The sequence below is a fragment of the Tursiops truncatus genome, chromosome 13 (assembly GCF_011762595.2).
Source record: "Tursiops truncatus isolate mTurTru1 chromosome 13, mTurTru1.mat.Y, whole genome shotgun sequence".
Classification (NCBI taxonomy): domain Eukaryota; kingdom Metazoa; phylum Chordata; class Mammalia; order Artiodactyla; family Delphinidae; genus Tursiops; species Tursiops truncatus.
The window spans coordinates 16,267,945-16,294,181 of NC_047046.1; the positions used below are offsets into that span (position 1 = coordinate 16,267,945).

General features: G+C 52.6%; 1 protein-coding gene, 1 long non-coding RNA gene and 1 other non-coding gene across 4 annotated transcripts; 2 read left to right on the plus strand and 1 right to left on the minus strand.

The window, feature by feature from the left end:
• Window positions 1-27: 27 nt before the first annotated feature.
• On the minus strand, window positions 28-17,454 carry RAB35 (RAB35, member RAS oncogene family). Of its 2 annotated transcripts, XM_033837036.2 has the most exons (6): window positions 17,248-17,451; window positions 11,799-11,849; window positions 8,463-8,586; window positions 3,837-3,961; window positions 3,624-3,748; window positions 28-2,339 (listed from the first exon to the last, which is right to left on the minus strand). In XM_033837036.2, exons 1-6 carry the CDS (start codon window positions 17,297-17,299, stop codon window positions 2,211-2,213), a joined length of 606 nt encoding a protein of 201 aa, XP_033692927.1. In that variant the 5' UTR covers window positions 17,300-17,451; the 3' UTR covers window positions 28-2,210. The 2 variants fall into 2 exon arrangements, with proteins under 2 accessions (XP_033692927.1, XP_033692928.1); XM_033837037.2 differs by lacking the exon at window positions 3,624-3,748 and having other exon boundaries at window positions 17,248-17,454.
• Window positions 17,455-17,532: 78 nt separating this feature from the next.
• LOC141276149 (uncharacterized) lies at window positions 17,533-22,254 on the plus strand. Its single transcript, XR_012325205.1, has 2 exons — window positions 17,533-18,615; window positions 21,958-22,254. It is a non-coding gene; the product is annotated as an uncharacterized lncRNA (long non-coding RNA).
• TRNAG-UCC (transfer RNA glycine (anticodon UCC)) lies at window positions 20,412-20,483 on the plus strand. The gene has a single exon. It is a non-coding gene; the product is annotated as a tRNA-Gly (tRNA).
• Window positions 22,255-26,237: the final 3,983 nt, after the last annotated feature.

A 26,237-nucleotide genomic window follows, 5' to 3' on the forward strand; every position in this document is an offset into this window, starting at 1 on the left:
AGAGGAAACAGACCCTGGAAGAAAATCTGGCAGCTTGAACCTTTATTTTTAGTATTTTTTAAAAAAGCATAATTAGAAACTTTCAATACAGAAATAATCCTAGCAAACCATTTAAAAGTTTTGTTGTTCAACAGGAATTTCACATCAGGTCCACCAGGATGCCGGTCCAGCCCTGAATTCCCCCTCCCCCACCCCCCATTCATGTGTGTGACACTCAGCGGGACAGGCACACTGTCATCACCAAATCACCCCACCACCTGGGTCTGGATGTCCAGTTGCCAGAAGCCACGGTGGCTTCTAGCCTGGGCTGGAAACTTCCAGGACCCCCTCCTCTTGCCGCTTGAATTTGCAAGCACTGCCACACCAGTGTCACCTCAGAGCCGAGCTGTGGCCCACCCAGGAGGCCTGAGCTCTCCACACCCTCCACGGGACCTGTGGTCACCAGGACGGTCCTGAGGATGGAGACCATGCTGTGGCTCTCAGCACCCCAACCAGACAGGGCTACCTGCTGTCACCCCCACAGCACCGCCTTCCCAGGCCCAGCGCTCCCACCTCATCCTGTGGCTCCAAAGTGAAGGCCTGTCACACAGAACTATGGGCTTTTGGCAGTTTGGGGAAGTGGAGAGACAGGACACAAGAAACCCCCAGTTTTTTACTGATTGAAAACCCATCAACAGTGACATGGAAAATGTGCAGTGAGATCTGTGATGTGATTGTCCAATCAGGGCTTGGCCTGGAAATCACCTAGGAAAGGAAATCTCGTAAAACACATCATGGTGTTGAAATAAATTATTCCCAGGTTACGTGATCCTTTTAGAGGAAAGGTGAATGAAGCGTCTCGAGGGGGTGGCGGTGACAGTCATCAAGTGCAGACGACCCTGGTTTCTCCTCCAGGGCACCACGGTGGGTCAGAGCTGGCTCCCAGCCCCAGCGGCCATTCCTTCCCATTCACTAAGAAATCCTCATGCTACCTTTGTACTAAAACAGTCCTGTCAGTGATCCAAGGCTACCTGCATGCAGCTCAGAGACATTGTCCCCACAGCCCAGCGGCCCCTGGCACCCACTCCCCACACTCAAAGGTGCCTGGGGCTGCATCGGAGACCCACGACTCAGCGGGAGGCCCTGGGCCGACAGAGACCGGGGTGGAAGGCCCCTCCTTTCCCACCAGCAAACCACCGGGAAGGCAGAGCCGCTCAGCCAAGAGCCCGGCTCCATGATGACAGGAAGCCATTCAGTTTTTCTAAAAACACTGGACCCAAAGTTGGGCGGCCACAACTTTTGATGCTGTGCCAACCAAACCTCAGTAAGAAAAAAAGAGTATGAGGAACTTAATTCATTTGATTTGGCTTCATTTTTCTTTATCTGTTAAAATGATGCTCCTTAGTCCCCCTGCAAGCCCATCCCTGCACAAACACACCCCTACCTTTCTGTTGGAACCAAAACAGGTTGGTATATAAATTAGAAGCCACGGCTCCCTTGGGTTTGTAGCTCAGAGGCATCTGGAAGGCAGGACAAGAAATCCGTTGGCCAAAGGGCAGGAGTGGCTCCTTCTGTGGAAATGAAGGGCCAGGCCTCTGATGGGAACCCCAGGCCCACTTCAAGGCCAGGTTTCCTCAGCTGCCAGAATGGTTACAGGATGGGATGGAGAGGGGAGGGAGCTGGGCCGGCAGAGGCCCTGAACAGGGGTGAGCCCCTACATGCCAGGGACAGACACCGACAGCCTGCAGGAGAGAACGAGTCACGTGGAGCCCACTTCACCAGCCCAGGTTGGCAAAAGGTATGTCTAGCATGTAATCCTGTCCCCTCAGGAAGCTGCTGGCAGTAAGTTGGGGTTGGGTGGGGAGGGGGTGTCGCAGCAGGCTGGCATTAGGGAGGCAAGAGCCAGAGCAGGACAAGGGTGATGCGCTGGTTAAAGCAATATACATTATGTACAAACTCCGGTTAATCAGTCCGCTTGGCTGGCAGCGTCCTCGCCGGGCCCAGGCGCCTTGGCCGGGGGGCAGGGGCGCCAGAAGGGAAGGGCAGGCTGTCCAACACCTTCTTGGCACTCGATGGGGGAGGGGAGGAAGTGCCGATGGCGCCTCCCGGTACAAAAACGTGGAGAGAATTCTTTAAATAACGGCACGAAACAGTGTCCCCCAGGAGAGGAGCCCCCTGGCCTGGGGCAGGGGGAGTGGCCGCAGTGCAGTCTCTGCAGTGGGCTGGGGGCATTAGCAGCAGCGTTTCTTTCGTTTACTGTTCTTCGTGAGCTTCACCACATCGTTCTGTTGTTGCTGCTGCTGTTTCGCTAAGTTGTCTTTCTTTGCTCGGAGGACCAGCTCTGTGATGCAGTTGAACATCTGTGAGGGTGAAGGAGGCAGGGCAGGCCTCAGACCAGCGTGGAGGCCCCATCACAGCGTGGCCAACTCCCTGCCTCCCCAGGCCCAGCTTTCTAGTTCTACAGGTGAGTTTTTTTTGTATGTGTATCTTCAAACCCTATCTAGAAGAAGGTGGTGAATTATAAAGGTCAAAGAGGAACAACATCAAAGACCTTTGAGCTACGTCTCAGGGAAGGGGTTTTCCAGTCTTTCTCTTAAAGGAGAAAGAACTCCTTTCCTTCAGTTGGACTCCAGACAACACAGATAAAGGTGCCCCTGCGATGGACCAGAAGCACCCAGAGCCTGCCCGCTCCACGCTACCTCCCTGCACACCCTGCCTAGAACCTTCCCCGGACCACCCCACAGCTCTCCTCCACTTCTGGGAAAGGTAGCAAGTATGTGACATAATTTGCTTCACTCATTCCCGCAACCCGGGAGGCAGAGGCTCTCACCCCACCCCAATCTACACAAGCAACAGTGGAGCGTGGAGAGGACTCAGGGCCCCGCCACAGGCCCCTAAGTGGAAAAGCCCACACTGTGACCCTAGCCTGACGCAGGCGCCCGGGGTCCCTGCAATCAGGCAGCCCGAGCCCAGGATGCAGTGGGATCTGGCGCCCCTGGGCTCCACACCCCACAGGCAGGACCCTCCTGAAGCCATGAGGGCAGCCAGCCTGGGCTTGTGGCAAAAGGTCCTGCTTTTCTCCAAAGACTCACAAGCGCTTTCCAGCAGCTGCAGCATTAAGTGACAGGAGGCTGCGCCGGTCTAGAGGCCCAGCCAGTCTGAGGGGATGTGCCTCCCCAGATGCCTTTGGGGGCTCGCCCGGACACCCACCCAAGCAAGCTCTGGAGGCCACAGGAAAGCTAGCTGGTCTCTACAGGAGGCCAAGGCCCCAAGGAAAGCCAGAGAGCAGGAAGAGGTGACAGTGGGGAGGGACGGGGAGGCAGAGGACTGAGTGGACACTGTGCACGGCTGTGGTGTGGAGCACGTCATAGTTTGACTCAGCTTCTCACGAGCTGGAACCTGTTTCCCATTTGAAACATGGGACTAATTTACCTCAGAGGACTGGTGAGATATGAGGTGGCACCTGTAAAGAGCCTAGCACAAGGCCTGGCACACACAGGAGGCACTCATTCAACGGCCGTTACTGTGATGTTTTCTGTCGGCCACCTGGATGCCCCGGGCAGGCCAGGGTGGGGCAAGGAGGCCATGGTGGTGGAGCAGAGCTGGGCCGTGCTCACCCCCTGCCCCTCCGGCGCAGGCCTCACCTCTTCCACGTTGACATTCTCCTTGGCGCTGGTCTCAAACAACTGGATCCCCATCTGCCCGGCGAATTTGTAGGCGTCTTCTGTCTCCACCACCTTCCGCTCAGGGTCGTCATTCTTATTCCCCACTTCAAGGCAAAGCAGGGTGAGCCCAGCCCCGTGGGAACGCCCTGCCACCCTCCATCCCACTGTCTACCCTGCTGGGTCCAGCCTCACCTAGTATCCGGCACACGTCATCACAGTTCTGGTTGATTTCGTGAAGCCACCGCTTGACGTTGACAAAGGATTCGGCGCTGGTGACGTCATAGACCACGATCACCCCGTGAGTCCCCCGATAATATCTGTAGGGCCAGGGTCTGCGTCAGAGCTTCAGCCTAAACAAGAGTAGCCCCTTCGCAGGACCCGCCTGCCCGCATCCAGACAGCGGCTGGGAAACGGCGAGGGGGCGAGTGCTTTCCCCCAGCACGCCTGGTGTCTCCTCTCCCTCCGGCCTCGGCTGGACATCCAGAGCCCAGCCAGCAGGTAGGCCGCCGGCAGCACTGCTGCTCATGCTGCTCCCCAGGCACGGTAAATGGGGAGCGCTCGGCCCTGCGGTGGCCAACCAAATCGTTCAGAGGCTGCCAACAGCTTGAAACTTCTTTGAAGTTGTTTTATTTTTAAAATTCAGGCGATGTTTGCATTTGACATCATATTACCACTGTCCTCTTTTTAACATTCAAAACTTTTTTCTGTCCTCAAATCTGTCATAGTAAAATGCCATTCCAAGAACACGCACCACTTGTGAAGCCTGCCAAGGTCTGTTCTCACTCCCCTGGGGGCAGGTGGGCACCTCCCCTCCTGCCACTCCAGGCTCATCCAGGCCGGGGGGCAGGTAGGGCATGGAAATGACCTGGGCATCAGGACGCATCCAAAAGCACAGACCCCGGCGCCTACGGTCAGCTGGAAGGTCTGCAAGGCAGGAGGATGTGAACATTCCTCTCCAGACGCCACATCCCCCTTCACTCACATGGTTCAGGAGGACAGATGGAGGACATCAACCCTGGAAGGAAGAGGAGGACAGAGCCTCACACTTCTCCAGAGAGCCTTCACTGACCCAGTGGCCAGGTGACACCCCTTACCCTGACACGTCACATCACCCAGCGCTGCAGAGATTCTCACTCACCAGGGGTTTCTGAGAACAATGAGGGTAAGAACCACTGCCTGCAACAGGCCGTGCTCACGGGTAGATGGGGACTCCCCCCCGACCCAGCCCATAGCGCCTCTGCCCTCCCGGGGCTCATCAGGGCCCCAAGCCCGTAGGAAAGCAGCCCCTCCCAGGTGGCGGTTCTGAGGCACCACAGGCTGCACGAGGATGGGGCCGGCCAGGCTGGCAGGTGCAGCTGTGCTCTCACCTGCCTGCCCGTCAGCACTCTGGCTGACCCCTCACAGTCGAGGCCCGATCACAGGACACAGGTCAGACGAGCTCCATCTATGAAAGGCTGTGGGGCCCTGGGAAGGTTACTGCGTGCACCTCATGGCACCTCGGTTTCCTCAACTGTAAAATGGGGGTACTAGGACTCTTGGGGTGGTTGTGAGGACTAAGGAGATAATACATATTTCCACAAGGGCCAGCTCTTTATTATCACTATTACTATTCCTTCAGTGACAATCTGGGCCCCCGACACAGATGGAAGAAAACCAAGGGACAGCATGGCAGGCAGCAGCGATAGCAGCTTCCCCAGGCCGGCCACCAAGGCAGTGAGAAAAGCCCAGCCTCTCTCACGACCCTGGCTCTCCACCCTCAGACACCCGCTGACATCCCCCAGGAGCTTCATCTGCCCGCAGCTCTGCCTTCCTGGGGACACAGCGCCCTGCCCTGGGGAGCCCGAACAATCAAGCCATCCAGGCCCTGCCCCTCCCTGCCCCCTAGAGCACCAGGTCATCACCTGGGTCCACCTGGTGGACACCCACCTGAGCAGGTGCAGGAGAGCATGCCGGGAACCGGTGAGGACAGATGATTGTCCCCCTCCAACAAAGGACATGCGAGCAGTGGACTGTGTTTCCAGACCCTCCTTTGCTGAAGACAGTTGAAGATGCCAAGAAATACCTACAGCCGCGGCCCCAGCACAAGCCCCCACTGCTCCCCGGGACCCTCCGCCTTCTCTGGGACCCAGGCAAGGGGGTGTCACCCGAGAGAACCAGTCCGGAGCTCAGAGCTCGGGCGAGGAGGGCACCGGTGTGCTGGGCTTCCACCTCCTCCTCCATCAGTCATCACGTCCACGCGCCACAACTTGGCTCTATGCCAGCACAGCGCCGGTGCTTCACACCCACGACCTTACTGATCTTTGCCACACCTGGTACAAGACAGGAGGGTCACCACGTCACCAGTGAGGATGTAAGGCTGAGTGGAGTGAACTGCTGCAAGCCACAGCCTGGGTCTGAGCCCAGGGCCAGGTACGGAAGGGGCTTCCCTGCCTCCGCCTCGCCCTCTGCCCTCAGCACCCCACCCCAGCCCGTGCCCCCAGCCACAGCTCAGGGTCAGTGAACCCCAGCCACCAGGAGGCAAGAAACAGTGAGGGGGACAACAGGGTGTTCTCAGCAGGCTAACAGGATGCAATTTTAGTTTCTCTTTTAATGCCCTGAATCAGAAAAGGCCACGTTATTGCCCCCTGATTGCCCCAATCCTTGGAAGAGAACAAACTCCTGAAACAAACTCCAGACTCCTTCCCTCAGCCCGCAGGCAGGCCGACTGGCGTGCGGCACTCCCCCTTCCCGTGCAAACCCAGATTGCCTGCAGGCAGCGGAGTTCTCCCCCAGAGGATGAGTGAGGCAGTTCACCCTCTTCCCGATGCCCTGGAAGGAGCTGACCTCAGGATGGCCGGCCGGGCAGGGCCGTGCTTCTCTGCTGAAAGGGCTCAGGCTCCCCCGCCCCACTGCCCTGCCTGGAGCATTTCTTGTGGCCACAGGCCCAGTATCCTCAGATGCCCTGAATTCCCTGACTGGTTTTAACCCACAGGAGGCACCAGAGCATCTGCCGTCTGCCTCAGCCCCGGCCCCAGTCCCGTGGCGGTGGAGGGCCAGCAGAGAGCAGAGCTGTGGACCAGTTAAAGGCAAGAGCTTCGGCATCAGCCAGACCTCAGTTCAACTCCTAACCAAGCAAGCTAGGTTACTTCACCCTCTCTGGGCCTCAGTTTTCTTGTCTGTAAACTGGAGATAATCACAGGACTTTTTATCAGGATTAAATGAAATGAAGCAGGTAAGGTCCTTGGCGACAGTCCCAGCCCAGAGTAAGGATATCTGGGGGTCAGTGCCCGTTCCTCCCGACCCCGACAAGAGGTCTTGGTCTTATTCAGGCCTAGATGCTTGGGCTGCCCAAAGCTCATGATGTCTGTCCTACCCCAAGGACCCCCTGACCCCAGCTGCCCTCCTTAGCTGAGGCCTCATTGGCAGCTACCAAGACACAAGGGGGCTCAGGCAGCTCATCGGGAAGTAGTTGCAGAGACCTGCCTTGGGCAGCCCCCAGGACTGGGGACCCCCGGGGTCTCAGGGAGTCACAGATCCTGGCTCGTGTGCTCACCACAGGGCTGGCCCAGTGACAGAAGCCCGCCCCCGGCCTGCTCAGGCTCTGGCCCCTTGAAGCCCCTTGACCAGGGCCACCCATCCACCCAGCTGGCACCCCTGGACACCCCGACACTCCCAGCCACCACCGTGGGGGCTCTTCGACCCTCACACTTCCCACCCCTCAGATCCTGAGCCACCTCTTAGATGGGTGGCCAGCCGGGGGTCTGCCCCATTTTCACCCTGCCGGGAGGAGACGACACTCCCTCGTGCCTTCCCAAGAGCCCCACTCACACAGGCTCTGCTGGGGGAGGCAAAGGAGAGGCCGATGGAAGAAGCGACTACTCCAGGCCAGGCGCTGGCTCCTGCTCTGCACACACCCCAGTGTGGAGCGCAGGCGCTGCCCATCACAGGGAGCAGGACCCCCTCGGAAGCTCCCTCGTTTGTAAAACAGGGATGATGAGAGTACCAGCTGCAGGGAGCTCAATGGCATCATCCATGTTCACACGTGGATGTCCCCAAGCACACTGGACTTGGCATTAAAGCAAATCCCAAAGACAAGCCCCCTGGGAAACTGAAGCATAGAGTTTAGGCAACTTGCCCAAGGTCACACAGCAGAGCAAAAATGTAAATTCCCAAGTGTCTGCCTTCATAGCCCTGCTCTTTCCTGGAACCTGTTCCATTAACCAACAGCCACTCCACAGGACCCCTGCTGTCTGACGCTCCAGCTAGGTTTTCCTCCTGTTTACAGCTAAGAATTACAAAGGTACTGCAGCAGCAAAGGAGGACAGCCCTCAGCATGAGCTGGGTTCCCAGTAGACAGCTTTGGGGAGGAGGGGCCACCCAACGGCCTCCTACCTACCAGTGCTCCTTCCAGGCCTCCCAGCAGAGGGAAGCCCCCTCCCGGAAGTCAGGGTGGTGACGGGAGCCTGCACGGCTGACCTCACAACCCCGGCTGTCACAGCTGACACCTAACAAGAGCACTGTCATTGCCTAAGTGTTTCACCACCTGGCAAAGCCAACATCACCACTGCTACCCCATTTTAAAGACAAAGGAACCAAAGGCCAGAGGGTCAGCGGACTGGCGCACGCTGTCCCACCACGCCCCCTCCTCTTCTTGCAGCCTCAGGAAGAGGAAGGACCCCACTTGACGCCACCCACTGCAGCCGGCAAGGAGCTCACCTCCCAACAGTCGCGGGGGCCCGCCCCAGTGGCATTTCTATCGTGACCCGGCACTAGTGGCTCAACTGTGTCTGAATGTCGGTGGCAAGGGGTCTGAGCAGGAGCGGGGCTGGCCTGACTCACGTGGAGGTGATGGTGCGGAAGCGCTCCTGCCCGGCCGTGTCCCAGATCTGCAGCTTCACTTTCTCCCCGTTGATCTCCACAGTCCGAATCTTAAAATCCACTCCGATCGTGGTGATGTAACTGCCTGCACACACACAGATGTTAGCAGGGCCCACAGGCCGCCCTGGTCAGACCACGCCCTAAATGGCACAGGTGACCCTGGGCTCCACTGTCCCGCCCCGCTCACTCCAAGTGCCTGGAGGACACAGCCCTGAACAAAAAAGACAAAGTCCGAGCCCCAAGGTGAGGGCAACAGACAGGATACAATGAAACAGTGATAAAGAAGACAATTTCAAGAGCAACGAGTGCCACAGAGAAAATAAAACAGGGGACGTGACTGGGGGGAGGGGACATGCCCCTCTACTAGAGTGGCCGTGGCATGGACGCATTCACTGTGGCCTGGGAACGGTGGGAGCCTATGATGCATTCCGGGCTTCTCTTTTCTAGTCCAAACATTTTAAATGACCCACAAAATTAACTTCCTGAAACATAAGTCATATGCACACTACTATATGTAAAATATATATATCTATATACAAATAAAACAGATCACTAATAAGAACCTATTATATATATATAACAGGAAACTACTCTGTAATACTCTGTATGGGAAAAGAATCCAAAAAAGAGTGGATATATGTATTTGTATAACTGATTCACTTTGCTGTACAGCAGAAAATAACACAACAGTGTAAATCAGCTATACTCCAATAAAAACTAGAAAAATAAAACTAAGTCCCACCCTGCAATTTGAAAAACACTGCTCCAGGCAGAGGAGATGGCAGCAAACGTAGCAGTGGTGTGGGGGGGGGGGGCGGGGGGTAGTGGCCTGAGGTCAAGCACACGGAGGGAGGCAGGTTCGGGGTGGAGGTGAGCAAGGCCAGATCTTGGCCTTTGTGCCATTTTCAAGAGCTTGGACTTTCTCTTTTGTGTGTGACAGGGAGGCACTGAAGGGTTTAATCCAAGCATGAGAGCTGCATTGTAAATAGCTCTCTTGGGGCATCTGTGTGAAAGATGGAGTTAAAGAGAATTTTTGGCAACAGAATAGTCCTGTCCAGGCTTACAAAGGCCCGAATGCTAGAAGAGCCCATGTTCTCACTCCATTTGGAGCTGACAGTGTGACCCGGTGCCGCAGACAAGACACACACACAACTGACTCTATCAAGTGTGTAGAGTGGATAGGAAAGGTCAAAGTTCAAAGTGGGGTGGAGATCAAGGAAGGCTCTCGGGCGCAAGTCACATTTAGACCTGGCTTGAAAGAATAGGTATGATTTCAAAGGCTGAGATTAGCTGGGGGAAAGACATCCCACCCAGAAGAAAAGAACTGAGGCAGCACAGAGGACAAGGCGGCATCTGGCTCTCTGCGGGGACTGGATTACACCAAGGAGAGCAGCCCAGCACCTAGTGCTGTGGGCACCTGATACACAGCTGATGGCTGAATAAGTGAGCGAGCTAGTGAAAACACAGAAAAGCATGAACAGACAGCATGAGGTAGGAAGCTGGAAAGGTGAACTGAAGATAGATTATGAAGGCCAGTGGTTTTCAACAGAGGATTGTTGAGTCACCCCCCAGAAGACACTTGGAAATGTCTGGAGACATTTTCGGCTGTCACAACTGGGAGGGGGAAGGGTGCTGGCATCTAGTGGGTGGAGCCCAGGGATGCTGCTCAGCATCCTTCAATGCACAGGACAGTCGCCACAGCAAAGAGCTACAGGGCCCAGAGCATCAGTGGTGCTACAGTGGAGAAACCTTGCTGTGAACTCTGCTCACTTGAGAGGACCGCTGAGGTTTTTAAACAGAGGAAACCCTGCCAGAGACATGCATTAGCAAGATAAACTCAGCAGTCTGGTACGGGATGGGCAGGAGCTGCTGTAATGCTTCGGGCTAGAATCAACAGCAGTCTGAACTGGTAGTAGAAATGGAAAGGAGGAGAGAGGTTGCAAAAGAGAACCCTCCAAGAGTTGAGAGCTGACAGGAGGGGGAGTCAGAGGGACATAAGGAGGAAGAGGAATGTTTTCCAGCACAGTGAGAAGTGCCCACTAGTCACCATTCTCGAACAGGAGACAACGACAAACCCCTGGTGTTTACTGAGAGATTACTTAGTCCTGGGGAATCCTCGCAGTAACCCTACGTGGGAGGGATGGGGATTGGTCCCACTTTTAAAGATGAGCTGAGACTCAGTCACACTCATGGTCACATAGAGAAGACAACTCTTTCCAATGTCATGCCACCAGGGGTGTGCAGGGCCACTGTGAGGAGAAACCCACCTCTCCCTTCCTCAAGAGAGAGGCATCCACCACGTAATCACTTCCTAAGTGAAGCTCGCCCCTCAATTGCATCACGGGAATTCCCAGAGGTAGTCACACATCAGTCCTCGATCAGAGAGGCCAAGACAGCCCAAAGCCTCTGCACGGAACCTGATGTGCTCGACCAATGAAAATGTGCCCCACTTCACCAGTGATCAGGGAAACACAAGACTGAACGAGCAGCACTTTTTGCCTATCAGCTGAGCAAAAATGAACACCACTAAGACCTAGTACCTACCAGCATTGACAAGGGGCTCTTTAGACCCCTTCAACTTAGTACAGTTTCTGTGAAAGGCGAACTGGCAGTACCTGTGAAAACTTTAAAAGCACATACCCCCTGACCTAGTAACTCCACTTTCATGCAAGAATAAACACACAGTGTGTCCCAAGAAATACAGCACCACTTAAAATAGAGGCAACTAGAAAGCATGCACGCATCAAGAACACTGTTACGAACAATGTGCATCCCTGAACAGCCCAGGAAGCTGCACAGCCATTCAAAAGTACCACAGGTCTGCATGTAGACGTGCAAGGATGATCCTTGATATGCCGAGGGGAAGGCAAGTGACCGGCCCACAGCGTGTGGAGTCGAGTGAGAGACACATCACACTGAGCAGAGGCTACCAGGGTACCCAGGACGGGGGTGGGGCAGGGGGTGGGGAGCAGTGCTCCTTTTTCACTGTATTGAGCCTTCCTGTTTGACACTTTATACAGGCATGTCCTAACTTGTCTTTTTCTTTCTTTTTTAAATGTTAGGACACAAAAAAGACCCTGAGTAGAAAAAGGATGGGCCTGCAGGAGGATTTTTTTGAACAAGATAGATGAAGACCGACCACAGAGACTTCTAACCTACGCCCCCTCCTCCTCCTCCCCTGTCTGGCAATCAGAATGAGGAACTTTTCTGACGTTAGGCAGAGGCCAGGGTGTTCTGGCGCCAGGGGAAGGGATGTTAAAACCAAAACACGCGGCAGCATCCCAGCGGCACACTCACCTGAGAAAGTGTTGTCTGCAAAACGTAACAGTAAACTGCTCTTGCCGACACCTGCAGGGGAGAAAGCAGGAAATGAGAGGAGGCCCGGGTCCCCACTCCAACCCCTACCCCTCTTCAGGGAGATGGTCCCGAGTCCTAACTCTTCAGAGGCAGAGCAGCACCCATCTTCCTCCCCAACCAGCCTGCACCAGAACACCTCTCTCCTTGGATCTCTGACCTCTTCCTCCATCTCAGTGTAAGACACGAGCTGGGCCCGTGTGAGGGCCAGGCCCAGCAATCCCAAGGAAGAGACCCAACGACGGACACGAAGCAGGGGAAGGCCGACCAAGGGATACTGGCCCCAAGGTGTGTCTAGAATGCAGTCCCTGGAAAATGCACATCACATGTGGAGCTTCGGTTTGGTGAGAGACAAGGGGCTGCATGGCTGCAAAGCACCCTGGAGATCCTCAGGGCTATTCTGCACATGAAGAAAGTGAGGCGCAGACAACTTGAACCGACTGTCGGCCACCTTCACCCCGGCTGATGCCACGGGTGGCTACATGGGCGGCGAGGGGGGCGCCCGCCTGACACCCCTCAGCTCAGGGGTGCTCAGACCATTTCACTTCCCACAGTCTCTCCTGTTCCAAGAACAGGCAGAACCGTCATAGGGGTGGCTTCCCTTCACTTCAACACACGGCAGCTTTAGCCTCCAAGTGCACCTGTCCTGTGCCCTGTGTCCTCCTGTCTCCGCCCTTGCCCTCCCCCCAAGCCAGCTGGGTCAACCGAGCACAGAAGGAAAGCACTAGCACATGCAGGGCACTGCGTGTGGCTGGCACTCGGATGTTCCTGCAAGTCCAGCTGCATCTATTAAGATGAGGTATCAGAGGCTCCAGGAAGCTACACGGCTTGTCTAGGGGCCTCGGCAGGGGCGTGGAGCTGGATCTGAATCCAGGGCTGTCCACCCTGGAGCTCCACAGCTCTTGCCAATACATGCTGCTTGGGAGGTCTTCTTGCATCTGCTTCGGGAAGTGGAACAAAAAAACCCATAGTGGCTCCTGTGTCCCACGCCTGTCAGAGTCTTAGCAGCAGTGCTATCAAAGCTAGACAAGAGAAGATCTTAACCCAGGGTCTCAGACCCCACGCCTACGCCCCCAGCTAAGAGCGAACTTTGAGTGTGTGTGCCTGGCTGTGGGGAGGAACCCGTGCGCTCACCAGATACTCAGAGGGAGCTGCCGTTGCCCCATTCCCAGCTGACCCAGGCGTCCTCTCTGGGCAGTCCTCTCTGACGATCTCCTCTGGGGACCTCTCCAAGTGGGTGAGTCGCCCAGCGATGCCCAGAAGAACTTGTCTCATGGAGTGAACCGGAGTCTGACCATCCTGAAGACAGGCTGGGCGCAGCTCTGAGCAGACAGGTGCCGCAGCCCTGGTCCCCGCCGCTCAGCCACAGCCTGCCGCGCTGGGGCCACTTCCTCTGCAAGGCTTCCTGCCCAGCCTGAGGAGAGCCCCAGTCCTGGGCTAGTCCCTCACGGCGCTCTGACCAGCGCCAACATCCCATCGGCCCTGCCGGCTCCTTGCTTCCTCCTGGAGCCTCCTGGCCCGCTTACTCAGCAAAAACCTTGTGTCTGAGCCACTGGGCCATGAGTTCCTCTAGGAAGGAGGTCTCGCTCCACTTGCCCTGCACGTTCACGGGGCTGGAAGCTGGGCCCAGCACTCAGTAGGGGCCAACAAAACACTGTTTAGTGAATTTATGACTAAGCCAATGCCAATCACAGACAGCCATGCTACCCAACGCTACAGCTGCAGCAGTAAAAGGAGCCCAAGCAGAGGTGGTCAAACTTTCGGGGGGCGGCAGCATCCTTTTTTTAAGTTAAATGGTATCTGACTCACATACGTCTAAGGGCGGGGGGTACTCTCTGCGTGAAGCAGCAGCGTCCCCCCAGCTTGGCCTCTCCGGGTGCTCTTCATTCACCCCAAGTTCATCTGCAGAGCTGCTCAAAACCACTACAGTCACCACGTCAATGGCTTCTTCAGGCCAGCACCCACCTCTGGCCTTGCTCTCCCCCCTGAAAGGAAGGGAAACCCATGCAGAGAAACACCGTTTCCTAAATACCCCTGAAGAAGCCACCTTAGGAACACACGCTGCTACCATCCACCCTGCAGCACCCGCCCAGGGGAGGAAGTGACGGGTACCAATCTGCCTTCACCACAGCCGAAGTCAGCAGCTTTCCAAGGGCCATGTCCAGCACGCACCCCGACAGGCCAGCCCCATCACCCTCAACCCTGCAGAGAGCACAGGCCCTGGCCCTTGATGCCTCTTGGTAGCAGGGAGACAGATTCTCTCTGCAAAAACCTTACCCCCCACTCTCAGTCACCACTGCTCTCCCTGCATCAAACTCCTTCTTGCCCCTGCCTTCTGCCTCTTGCCCTACACAGATGCTCTGGTCCTCAAAATGCCTCCATAGAAGCCCCCACCCTTGGCCGTGCTCCTCCCTTGCGCTCTAGTTCCCTCATCCCTCTTTGCTTCGGTTCTAGACTGTTGGAAACTCTTAGACCTTTGAGTAACGTGTTCTCAGGTTTAATCCTGGCTCAGGAACTAATTCCCTGTATAGGATCAGACAGGTCACACACACACCGCACCCCCGAGCCTCAGTTCACTCATCTGTGAGGTCGAAAGCTTCAATTAGACCTTCAACAGCCACTGCGGCCTCCAGGTTCTAAGGATGAGTCTGGCTGGCCCCATGGATCGGACGAAATGCTGTTACAAATCAGAGCCAATGTCAGAAGAGCATAAGAGAGAGTATACAATCTTAGGCACAAACAAGAGCTGCAAAAGCTGAGGGGTTGTATTCCAGAAGCGTGTACAATGTGGCAGAGTGGGAAGAAGAGCTCTAGATTTATACAGAAAGAAACTTACACTCATTGAGGGCCTACTGTGTGCCAGGCCCCACACCAGCTGCTCACAAAGCGTCATGTGCATTAACTCCTGGCTTTGCCTCTGAAGAGCTGTGTGACTTGGGGCAAGACAGTCAGCTACCCTGAGCCTTAGTTTCCTTATTTGACAAACCACACAGGCAACGTGTAAGGATCAAATGAGAGAGTGTCTATGAAATCGTTTGAAAAACCTTAAGGAAGCATCACATAAGGAGCCAGGTTCAGGGGAGGGCGTGATGTTAGTCTCCTTGCTCAGTTGCCAAAGCTTAGTTTGAACTTCCATGGCTACCATCTCCCAGCCTCATAAGCATCGGGCTTTGAGTATCAGCTCACTGTCAGGAGAAATTAAACTGTAAAACATCCATCTCCTCTACACAACGTAGTCCTATACGCTCGGACTGAACAAGGAACCAGGTCACATAAATCTTGACCCAGCGAGTCTTCTCCCACACCTAACTTCTGAGTGAAAAATCAATACACCATGCAAAATGTACAGTGAGAAAGGGGCCAAAACCATCCCCTGGGTTTCACCAGGGAGAAAAGCCAATAGGGTGCATCTTCTGGCTAAGCTTATGCTTTTCATTTTTGTATATCAATACACAGGCCCCAGATGTCTTGCAGAGGGATAGGGACCTTGACCATGGTAGCCTGACTTTAACTCCAAAAGGAGAGAAATCACCCTGGTGCCAGCCCCTCAGAACCAAGGTGAGGGCTGAAATCAAAACCTGAAAGGCATAAGCCTCAGGACCCCGTGAAATGCCCGAGGCCATCTCCAAGAGCGAGGCTACATAGCTTGTCTGGTTTTCTTTCATTCAAACCACAAGGAATCCATCCTCCACCTTTCTAACTCCTCCCCCAGCCACAGCTACTCTTCATCTCCCTAGTTAGCCCTAACTTTTCTCCCTTCCACCAGCAGCCTCAGAAGCCTCAGCCACCCTTCACCTGATCCAAACCACCAGCCACGTCCCAACCCGGCTCCACGGTGAGACCACGACCCACCCACCTTCCTGGTCCAGCTATGACACCGTCACAGCACTCCCACATCAGGGTCTGACAACCCCTTTGATTTGGTCCCCTTTTCTTAACAATCCATGGGTTCCACCACCAACCTGGCCCCTGCCTCCAGTAACATGACACTGCTGCCAACACTCAACTCAGGTCTGGTCTATAAGTCTGGCACGTTCCCAAGCCTCCCTCCCCATCATAAAATCCCAGCAACTCAGCTATGCTCCCATAAACCTCCTGGGGCCTGCCTCCCTGACCCCTTGGTCACCCCATAAACCTGCTTACCTGCCACACTCCAAACACTTCTAAAACCCTCCACCCTGGGACTTCCCTGGTGGTCCAGTGGGTAAGACTCCGCGCTCCCAATGCAGGGGGCCAGGGTTCGATCCCTGGTCGGGGAACTAGAGCCCACACACATGCCACAACTAAGAGTTCCCATGCTGCAACTAAGGAGCCCACCTGCCGCAACTAAGAATTGGCACAGACTAAATAAGTAAATAAATGTTAAAAAAAAAAAACTTCCACTCTTTCTCAGAAACCAGCCTATCTTTTCTTAAGACACTTGATATTCATTCATTCATTCAATAAGTATACACTAGGCATCTACTGAGTGTGAGGCACTGCACTAGGCACTGGAGAGGGAGCTAGGAACTCTACAGGAGTGTATAAATGGTCAAAGCACTTTTGTAATGTTGGCCAACCCACCTCCAACACCCGTCTAGCAGCAGACAGTATGTAACAGCAAACACACACTGAGCACTCACTATGTGCCCGGATCTGTTTTGAACACTGTGTGTGCATTATCTCATTGAATACTCAATCAGCCCAGTGAGGTAGATCCTATTACTATTCCATTTTACAGATGAGGAAATGGAACCATACAGAGGTAATAATGCAGCAGGAATGTACCAGGCCCTGCACAAAGTGCTTTACCTGTCTTACCTCATTTAAACCTCACAGGAATCCCATGAGGCAGGTTCTGGGAATATGCCCATTTTACAGAGGAAGAAACCGAGGCTTACAAAGGCTACTGATAACACATCAACAGCTAACATCTAACTGGAGCTCACTTTCTGCCAGGTCGAGTACTAAGCACTTTTCCAGCTGTATCTCATCCAATACTCACACCACCCACCGAGGCAAGTCCCCACTTCTCAGATGAGGGAACTGAGGCTCGGAAAGGCGAAACAACTCGCCCAAGGTCAGAGTGAGGAAGCTGGTAGCCCCAGGACTAGAACCCAGGTCTCTCCAACTCCAGAGATCGCGCGACTTGACCAAGGTCATACGTGAGGCAGGGACCGGCGCGGCGAGTGGACCGGGCGCCCAGCCCCAAGCCTCGCGCACCCTGCTCCGCAGCCCGGCACCCCAGCCTCACCTCGGCGCGGCCCGGAGCCTCTCCGCGCGCCCCTGGGGCCGCCGGCCGCCCCGCCCGCCCCGCGCGGGCCGGCACCTCCCCGACTGCCTGTCCTCCCCGAGGCTCCTGCGGGCCGCGCCCGGCAGGGCCCACGCCGCCTCCGGCCGCTGCGGCCCTTACCGCTGTCGCCGATAATGAGCAGCTTGAAGAGGTGGTCGTAGTCCCGGGCCATGGCGGGCGGGGGAGGCGAGCGCTAGCGGGCGCGGTCGGTGCTGGCCTCGCGATCCGCAGCTCCCTCCGGGGTGCTCCGGCAGCGGCGGATCCACTTCCCGAACAAACAGCCGGAACTGACAGAAACACCTCCCTCCGCTCCCCCTCCTCCTCCTCCTCTTCAGCAGCCGCCGCCGCTGCCACCACCTCCCTCCTTCCCGCCCCGCCCCGCCACTGCGCAGGCGCAGCGCCTGGCACCGCCTCTGCGCAGCCGCGGTCGCGGCCAGCCGCGCCCTCTCCGCGCTCACTCACTGCGCATGCGCTCCGGAAGGGTCTCGCGGGCGCTGACTGGTCTTCCCTGCGTCCCGTCTGTGAACGTCGCCGCCGCCAGCCCTCCGCGCCCCCCTGCCCGGAAGTCTCGGAGAGCGGAGCTGCGGTCGAAACCTAACTGTAAGAAGCCGAGAGTGCCGGAGAAGCCGGGCCGTGGTCCGGGACGGACTCGCTTCTTCATCTTCAAGACTCGCAAGCGCTGCGGAGAGAGAAAGACTGGCAGGCAGTGACCGGCGGGGCGGCTCTTAGGCCGAGCTCCCGGTTTCTCGGGACTGGGGACTCGGACACTTCGCTCCCTTCTGTCTGGACGCTGCCTCCGGGGTGCTGGCACCGGGCCCTCCACCGTGTCCCGGGTCTGTGGACAGGACGCCTAGGCGGCTGGAGGCTGCGGAGTTTTACAGGACAGGAGCCGGGACGTAGTGTGTTAGGAGTGTGGCCTTTGACGTCAGCGCTGGGGCGAAGTCACATCCCAGCCCTGTGACCTCTTGAAGCCTAAGTTGCCCCGTTGGTAAAGCTGGGTGGGTGGTTCCAGATTCAGCGTCTCTTCCAGCTTGACACAGAACTTGGGAGATGAATGACCCGGCGTGTAAGATGCACCCCTGGGATCGACAGCAGCAGCTCCCGCGGCTTCAGTTGCACACCATCTACAGATAATACTTCTCCAGATCGCGTGGTAGGAAGACCTGGGCCGCAGAGGTTAAGCGGTATTCGGTTTATCATCAGCCCTAGGGTTTTTTTTTTTCCCGTTTTAGAGTAAGTTCCTGCACTAAAAGTAGGACGCGCCTACCGCCATCCTCATTTGTAGAAGGGAAAAAAATTGTTACTTATAAGTTCTGTACAGCCCTGTCCCTTTCTAGTCAAGTACCTGTTGGATATTTCTACTTGTTTTCTCAAACTTCTTTTTATCTTGACTTTATACAGAATACTGCTTGTGGAGTTTTTTTAAATGTACAGAAGATTACCAAAAAGCACAAGTTACTGTTTTTCCCTCAGACCCACTCCTCACAGGTAACCCCTGTTAATAAGTTTCTTGGATACCTTAAAATGCTTAACAAATATTTTCTGAATGCATAAATGTCCTTCAATGAATTTTCTTTGCCTGTGCAATCACATGTGTATGTAAGTTGCCTTTTCTCTTTAACAACATACTTAAACCTTCTGTCATTTCACAGCAGCGGGGTACTGGCACTCCATCATATGGTGGTATTTAACCACTCTGCTGTTGATAGGCATTCATGTTTATAATTTCTTGTTATTATAAACAGTGTTGCAGGGAAGATCCTTGAACAGCACATGGAGTGTCTGACTCAAACTTTGAGTTGTTTTTCCAGGAGCTGAGAATCAGCCTGGTGATGACAAAAGAACATGGACTTGGGATCCAAAAGTACTAGCTGGGAGGGGAACTATTCATATGATCACTGAAAAAAATGCTTCTTGGTCTGGGAAAGGTTAGTGGGATCGCCTTTGATCCAACAGTTTTAGGAAATATAAGGGAAGAAAGAAGCCTCAGAGTATTCCCCAGGCAAGCACATCCTCCCCTGACCAGCCAGTGAGGCAGGTCACTCTAGATCATCTTCTCAACCTGCTCTGGAATCAGAGACTTTGGTTCAGATGCTTTAGAATCCTGGCTCCATCTCTTAAAAGCTTCGAGATTTGGAAAAGTCACATCACAATGTCTCAGAGCCCCAGTTTCCTCAGAATAGTTGTAAAGATTAGAGATATGTTTGCAAATTACCTGGCTCATATAGGCATGTGATAAACAGTAACTAATGCTGTTAAACCAAGGTCATTTTCCACTGACTCATTCATGCTTTCGGCCATTTCCTGTTGCAGACTCAAGCACACATGCCCAAGGCAGCCTCCTGATATCAGGACTGTAGGATACTTTGAAGAAGTAGAACAGAATTGGCCATTATCCAGACTCCTGACTTGCCTGCCTTCTGGAAAGCAATAGGCATTAATTCCTTCATTTATTCAAGTAGCCATTTAATGAGTACTCACTATTTATTATGTGCCACAGACTATAGGGTAGAGCTTTTCCATTCCAGGAGCTTTCAGTCTCATTAGAGATAAGACACACTCATGAGAAATAAAATATACAAGACAATGCAAGAGAGGAAATAGCTGTCAAGCAGTCTAGACTTCAGAGGAGAGCTATCACTTTCAGCTAGAATGATGGGGAAAGGATTTCATCATAAAGATTTCATGATGGAATTGGAATTTAGAGAGCTGTGAATGGCGGGTGTATTTAGATAGCTGCTGTCACAGCCGTAAGGATCATCTATTTTAGCTTTGAGGGAGAATCCCCTGCAGGCCAGGATGTGTGCCTGGCTCCCAAAAATGAAACTGTGAGCACATTTTTCTCTAGAAACATTGTTTTAAATTATCTAAACTACAATTCAATGACTGGAGCTATGTTATGGTAGCTAGATTATAAAGTCTATATTTAGAAATAGACATAAACTTTTGTGATCTGAGGTAAGTAGCAGTTATGTGCCACTGATGGGAAACTTTGTTCCACTGTTCTGAACAGCCAGCTTACAGATGAGCTTTGCAGTACCACCTGTTCATACATTAGAAACTACAATAGGGAAGCATTGAAAGTTCTTGAGCAGAGGAGCAATATCAAAATCTTTGGGGAAAGTTATCTGGTGCAAGCATGCAGGACGGATTTCAGCTGCAGAGCTATAAAGGTTACTGCCGAAGCCCAGGTGTGAGGTAACAGAAGGAAGGGACAGATGCAAAAGATAGTATGCAAACGATATCTACCAAATTAGTGTTTTTTAAAAAATCACATAGGGAATTCCTTGGTGGTCCAGTGGTTAGGACTCTGCACTTCCACTGCAGGGGCCCGGGTTTGATCCCTGGTCAGGGAACTAAGATCCCACAAGCCACGTGGCACAGCCAAAAAAAAAATAATAAGATAAAAATCACAAAATTTACCTGACAACTGGATTCCTTTGCTAATTCAGTAAGTATTGTGTGCCTACTAGGTGCCAGGCACTGAAGATGTAACAGGAACAAAACAAAGCCCCACCCTCGGGGAGCTTATGGTACAATTGGGGAAGATGAGTCAACGTACATTTGAGGGCTCACTGTGTGCCAGGCACTGATGGAGGAGCTGGAGATGTAGCAGTAAATAAAGCTTTAAAATCCCTGCTTCTGTGGAGCTTACATTCTGAGAATGCAAATATGTGTTAAAAGGAAAAACCAAGGAGTAAGGGGGACAGGAGTGTACACAGGTTTACAGAACAGAAAGTGATGCCGTGGAGGGGTGGGTATATACTGTTCATTCAATAAGTTTGGTTGTGAATGAAAAGAGAAATGGAGTGGCTGGTGAGAACAGTGGGGTGAATAAAGTATTTTTCAGGATAGCGTAGGTAGAGGATTGGCAGCCAGTGAACAGTAAGGACTGAGCAGTAAGGGTAGAAGGAAGATGGGTTAAGAGCACTTTAAAAAGCTCAACTGGCAAAGAGGAGCGTAAAGAAGTGTGGTGTCAGAGGCTGAGGGTAAAGGAGAGGGACCCTCATGCCTGAGGTGCCTCAGGGTAGCAGTAGGAGAGATGAGGGCCAGTGTGGCGGAGGCCTGGAGGGAACCTGTGAAATCCACAATTCAGACTGGTCAGCAATGGATTCTAAAGTTGCTGAAATAGGTATCGAAGGAGGAAGCATATGCTGCGATCATGTAATGGGGGAATTCGGTGTAAACAAGAATTGAGAGGGCAGGTACGCTGAATGTCGGACTTCAAATGAGTGGGATGGGGCACCGTCCAACATGCCGGTCCAAGAGGGAAGGACTAAAGGGAACCATCTGGTCTCTCCCTTTGATGGGACTGGGAATTGGCCCTTTACCCCCTCACCTGCATGCCTGAGGCCATATCAAGAGACTTGGCAATCGCTTTGCCCTGCGCTTCGGCAGCCCCCTCAAATCAAGTGACCATGAAGTTCCTTGACTGCAGGATGATCCTTGACCATCCTGATATCCGCTGGGGACTAGCACATGGTAGGCACTTGGTTTCTGTTCAGTTAAAGTGAAGCCACACACAGAATTTAAAGAGTTAGAAGGAACATCAGAAATAATCCAGTTTAAAAAAAAGAATCTGGTTGAACTCTCTTGGAATTTGCTTTCTGTGAGGAGTGGGCCAAATTTGGGGTCTGTCACGTTATCAGGGTCAAACCCCCTCCCACTAAACCCTTCAGTAGGATTTTTCTCCCATCTTCGAGATTACGGTTTTCAAAGTATGGGCTGGGGACACCAGGACTCCCTATGACCCTTTCAAAGGATCTGTGAAGTTGAAACATTTTCACAATACTGAGATGTCATTTGCCTTTTCCACTCATTCCTTACAAGTGTACAGTGGAGTTTTCCAGCGCCTGCATGATATGTGACATTGCAGCAGACTGAATGCAGAAGGAGACATGAGAATCCAGAAGTGAAGAGGCTTGCAAAAATGCAGAGCAATGCCACTCTCCTCATTAAAATGGCTTTTGGGAGATGCAAGAGGGAAGACATATGGGAACATATGTATATGTATAACTGATTCACTTTGTTATAAAGCAGAAACTGACACACCATTGTAAAGCAATTATACTCTAATAAAGATGTTAAAAAAAAAAGACCCAACACAGCCAAAATAAATTTTAAAAATTTTAAATATAAATAAATAAAATGGCTTGTTTTGGAAAAAATATCTGTTATGGTTATTTATGCTAATATGTAATGGATTTATTCTTTTTAAGCGAATTAATAAAGCTTTTATAGTTGACCAGTTTTGCTAAGATGGTAAGTATCAGTAGGCAAATTACATATAAGCCAGAGCTCTTTGGGTCCTCTATCATCTTTCACAGTGTGAAGGAGTCTTGAAGCAAAATGTTTGAGCAACTCTGGGTTAGATACTGCTGCACCCAGCTTCCCACCTCCCTTTTCCATGGGAACCAAAATGGTAAGAAAGATCTAACGTAGCTTATGACCAGGCTGCCATCTCAACCAGAGAGCTCAGAGCAGCATCACAAAGTGACCGGTGTTTCCATGCAGACACACTCAGGAGTCTCACCCAGAAATCCCACTGAGCTAATAATCCTTGGACCAGTTTTTCTAGTTTCCTAAGCTTTGTTAATATCAACACTACCCTTCCACCAGGGAGGCCTGCAGGGAACCCTCCTAGCAGCTGAGAACCACCCAGTGAAATAACTGCGCTCCACCTCTTCTGAAAGGTGAAACCTAGTCACTCCAGAGAGCCACACGCCAAGAACTTGACTGTTTCCTTTGTTAAATTCACCTTCCAAAAGTATTTTTATAGTATGGCCCTGGGACGTGGTGACCAGAGTTATCAAGAAATGTGGGTTTTTTCCAGTTCTGCAGCCAACTGGCCACACAACCTCAGAGATGCTCCTTTCCTTCCATACCTCAACTGTACTCATAAAACAGGGACAGGCTCCTGGCCTCTCCTGTCGGAAGCACTGCTCCAGCAATGACAGGGGAGTGCTTTCCAGCCCAGGCACAGTGAAGCCCCAACCATGTGCTTACACACCTCTTTTTCAGTGTTTTAGATATTCAAATGCAGTAATCACTCTGCAAGAAAAATCTGATTTTAAGTTAATAGCTTTTCAAACTTCAGGCTCAAAACATTAACATCTGTAAATTCTGGGTCCAGCAATTACCCCCTGGATAAGAGCACTGCACTTGCGACGCACCTTAAATGGTACTAGGTGCCCACTGTTCAGTCCATTTTTGCCAGTATACCTCACTTTAATCACATCTTCCACATATGCAGCACCTCCCGCGTGCCCAGCCATGTATGGAGGGCATTACCTCATTCACTCCAGACAAGCCTGTGAGGCTTGTCACTGTACTGTCACTGTACAGATGAGGACATGGGCTCAGAGAGGTTAGGGGACATGCTCTGGCTTAATATGTAGTGGTCATGGTTTAAACCTGACTTCCAAGTCTGTGCAGCTCCACTAGGGCGCTCTGTACTAGACTTTTTTTTTTTTTTTTTTTACTTATTTTTGGCTGCGTTGGGTCTTCGTCGCTGCATGCTGTCTTTCTCTAGTTGGGGCAAGCAGGCTCCAGAGCGCAGGTTCAGTAGTTGTGGTGCACAGGCTTAGGTGCTCCGCGTCATGGGGGATCTTCCCGGACCAGGGCTCGAACCTGTGTCCCCTGCACTGGCAGGCGGGTTCTTAACCACTGCGCCACCAGGGAAGTCCCTGTACTAGACTTCTAAAGCAATAGCTGCGTTTCCTTAAAAATATTTTAGAACCTAGATCTTTAAGTTAGGCTGGCTCCTGTTTTTCTTATTGTTCTTATTTAGAAAGAATAAGAACATGTAGCAGTTAAAGACCAGTCTGCACAGAACTGTACTCAGAAGAAAAACATTCCCAACTGTCTGTCTTGTTTTGAGATCAGCTCTCAGTAAAATAACGTCCCCAAATCCCTGCCAATAAAATAGTGTTGACCCTGCAGGTCCCTTGCCCTTCTCCCAAGCCCTCCGGCATCACAGCAGTGGGACCAAGGGAACTCACCTTTGGTTCCTAGAAGGGACATGAACCATGTCACACTCCCCAACATTTTAAAATAGTCTTGATGCCCATGATTCCAGAGGCTCCTAGAGTTAAGGGTTGAGAATGCTGTTTAGTTGTCCCTGGATTAGCTAAAGGCACACCATTTTGTCACTGCCTTTCAAACACATGGCAGAGAAAGATGGGAGTCCCCTCTCTAGAGGATCATGGAAGTCTTAGAAATGTCTTTCTAAAGACAGCAAGGGTCCTGTACGTGGGGTTAGGTATGGCTCAGCCCACAGAGCTGCCGGGGGAGGCCTGGGGTGGCTCAGGCCCCGGGCCAGTCACCTGGAGCCGCCTCAGCACTTTACCTCATGTGCTGCAGGATGTGAGAGGCCTGCAGGCCCCGGCCTAAAGAGTGGCAGGTGCTTGTGCCCAACTAGCCAGTTCAGTAGGAATAAGAGAAAGGCTAAGGATATGCATGACTCTGGGGACAGACTGCCACTTATTAGCCTTGTGACTTCTCTGTGCCTCAATTTCCTCCTCAGGAAAACAATAATAAGAGAAACTACTCCGTAGGTTGAGTGGATTAAGTGAAAAAAATGCCAAATGTCATCTAATTACTATTAACCCCCAAAAGATAACTTTAAGACATATGGAGAGCTTCCACTCCAAATTCCTCATTATACAGATGAGAAAATTGGCCTAGAAACGTTGGGTGACTCGTCCAAGGCTAAACCAACCACCAGGGCAAATAGCTTTGGTCTCTGCAGCTAAGCTCCATTTCCTCCAGGATGTTCGTTCAGTCTGGGCAGCTGTTTTCAGGACTGCTATGACTCTGGCCTGACGGGGTGCCCTTTGCCTGCTCCCTCATCATGGCTGTGACAGCCCTTCACAGCTCGTTTCCTGGGAGCTCACACCCTCCTTCCAGACTCAGGAAATACAATTCAGTATGTTCGGGGAGCCTCTGAGTCATCTCCGTCTGTAAATCAACCTTTATCCGTCTATCCTGAACAGAGAGATCTCATCCTCCTCCAGTTTCTGGAACTGGAACTGGTGTTTTTCCTTTGGATTTTGCTTACTGAGTCTCTTCCACCTCTAAGTACATCAGGCTCCCCTCCCAACTTCAGACTGGGGACTGAACACCAGAGGTAGACATAAGCCTCTAAGATTCTAGAGGAAACACTGAAGACTTACCTCAGGGGCTTAAAAGAGGTCTCCCAGCCCACGCCCCCTCACATAGGAACTTCATCTGCCTCCCCACAGCTAACTGGCAGAGGTGACTGCATATGCAGACGGCTTGCTGGACATATGCCCCAGGCAGCTGGGAGGATGCTGATGACCATCTGAATCCCAGAAGCAGAGAACAGTTACCATGGCTACCAAGAGCTGTAACTATTGGCTGCCTTGGCTATGGGGATCAGCTCAGCTGACCTCTCAAGGTCCCTTCCAGCCCTGGGATTCTACATTTACAGTGAGCCTGATGAGACCGTGTCTGCTGCAAGAAAATAGGAAGTCCTGTGACATATACGGCTCAGGCATACAAAGCAATTATCTCAGAGGTCACCTTGTCTTATTCATCAGAAGTGCTGAGTCACAAGGCTACTTTCTATCTCTGCTGCATCATTAATAAGCAAAGCCTTGCTTTTTTTGGTATAGCACTTCAGGCCCTTTATAAAGTGAGTCTGCGACCACCATGTTCAATTTTTCTTCCTTTTACAGCTCTGACCAGAAATTTTGATAGAAGTTTGTCCCATATCGTGACCAGGGAAACAGCCCAGAAACACTTGCGTCTCTGGGCCCGGAGGAGCGTGCTCCATCAGACAGGACGTTTGGATCACGAGCCTTCCAAGAACTAGGAGGAAGGAAGTCATTCATAAAGGAGGCAGATGCTGAACTGCAACTTTGGTTTCCTCTGGCAATTCTGATTACAGGAATGTGGTTTGTTCTTATTCCACAGAGGGGAAGAGTTTCTCTTTAAAACTTGACTCCCAGAAGCTCCCTACCGGTCTGAGTCAGGACAGAGCAGGGAGGTGGCTAATTCGACCCCTGTAACCTCCACAGCAGGTGAGAACACAGGCCTGGCTGCACCCCCCTTGATACCCGACCTCAGGACAGAGAAGTCTGTAGGTA

Excerpts from the sequence above, each read along its gene's own strand:
- RAB35 (XM_033837036.2), bottom strand. The coding sequence starts at position 17,299 with ATGGCCCGGGACTACGACCACCTCTTCAAGCTGCTCATTATCGGCGAC. Across the intron at positions 8,587-11,798 it reads TGCAGACAACACTTTCTCAG|GCAGTTACATCACCACGATC; the intron begins GTGAGTGTGCCG and ends GTGTGTGTGCAG. Across the intron at positions 2,340-3,623 it reads AGAATGTCAACGTGGAAGAG|ATGTTCAACTGCATCACAGA; the intron begins GTGAGGCCTGCG and ends TCACCCTCACAG.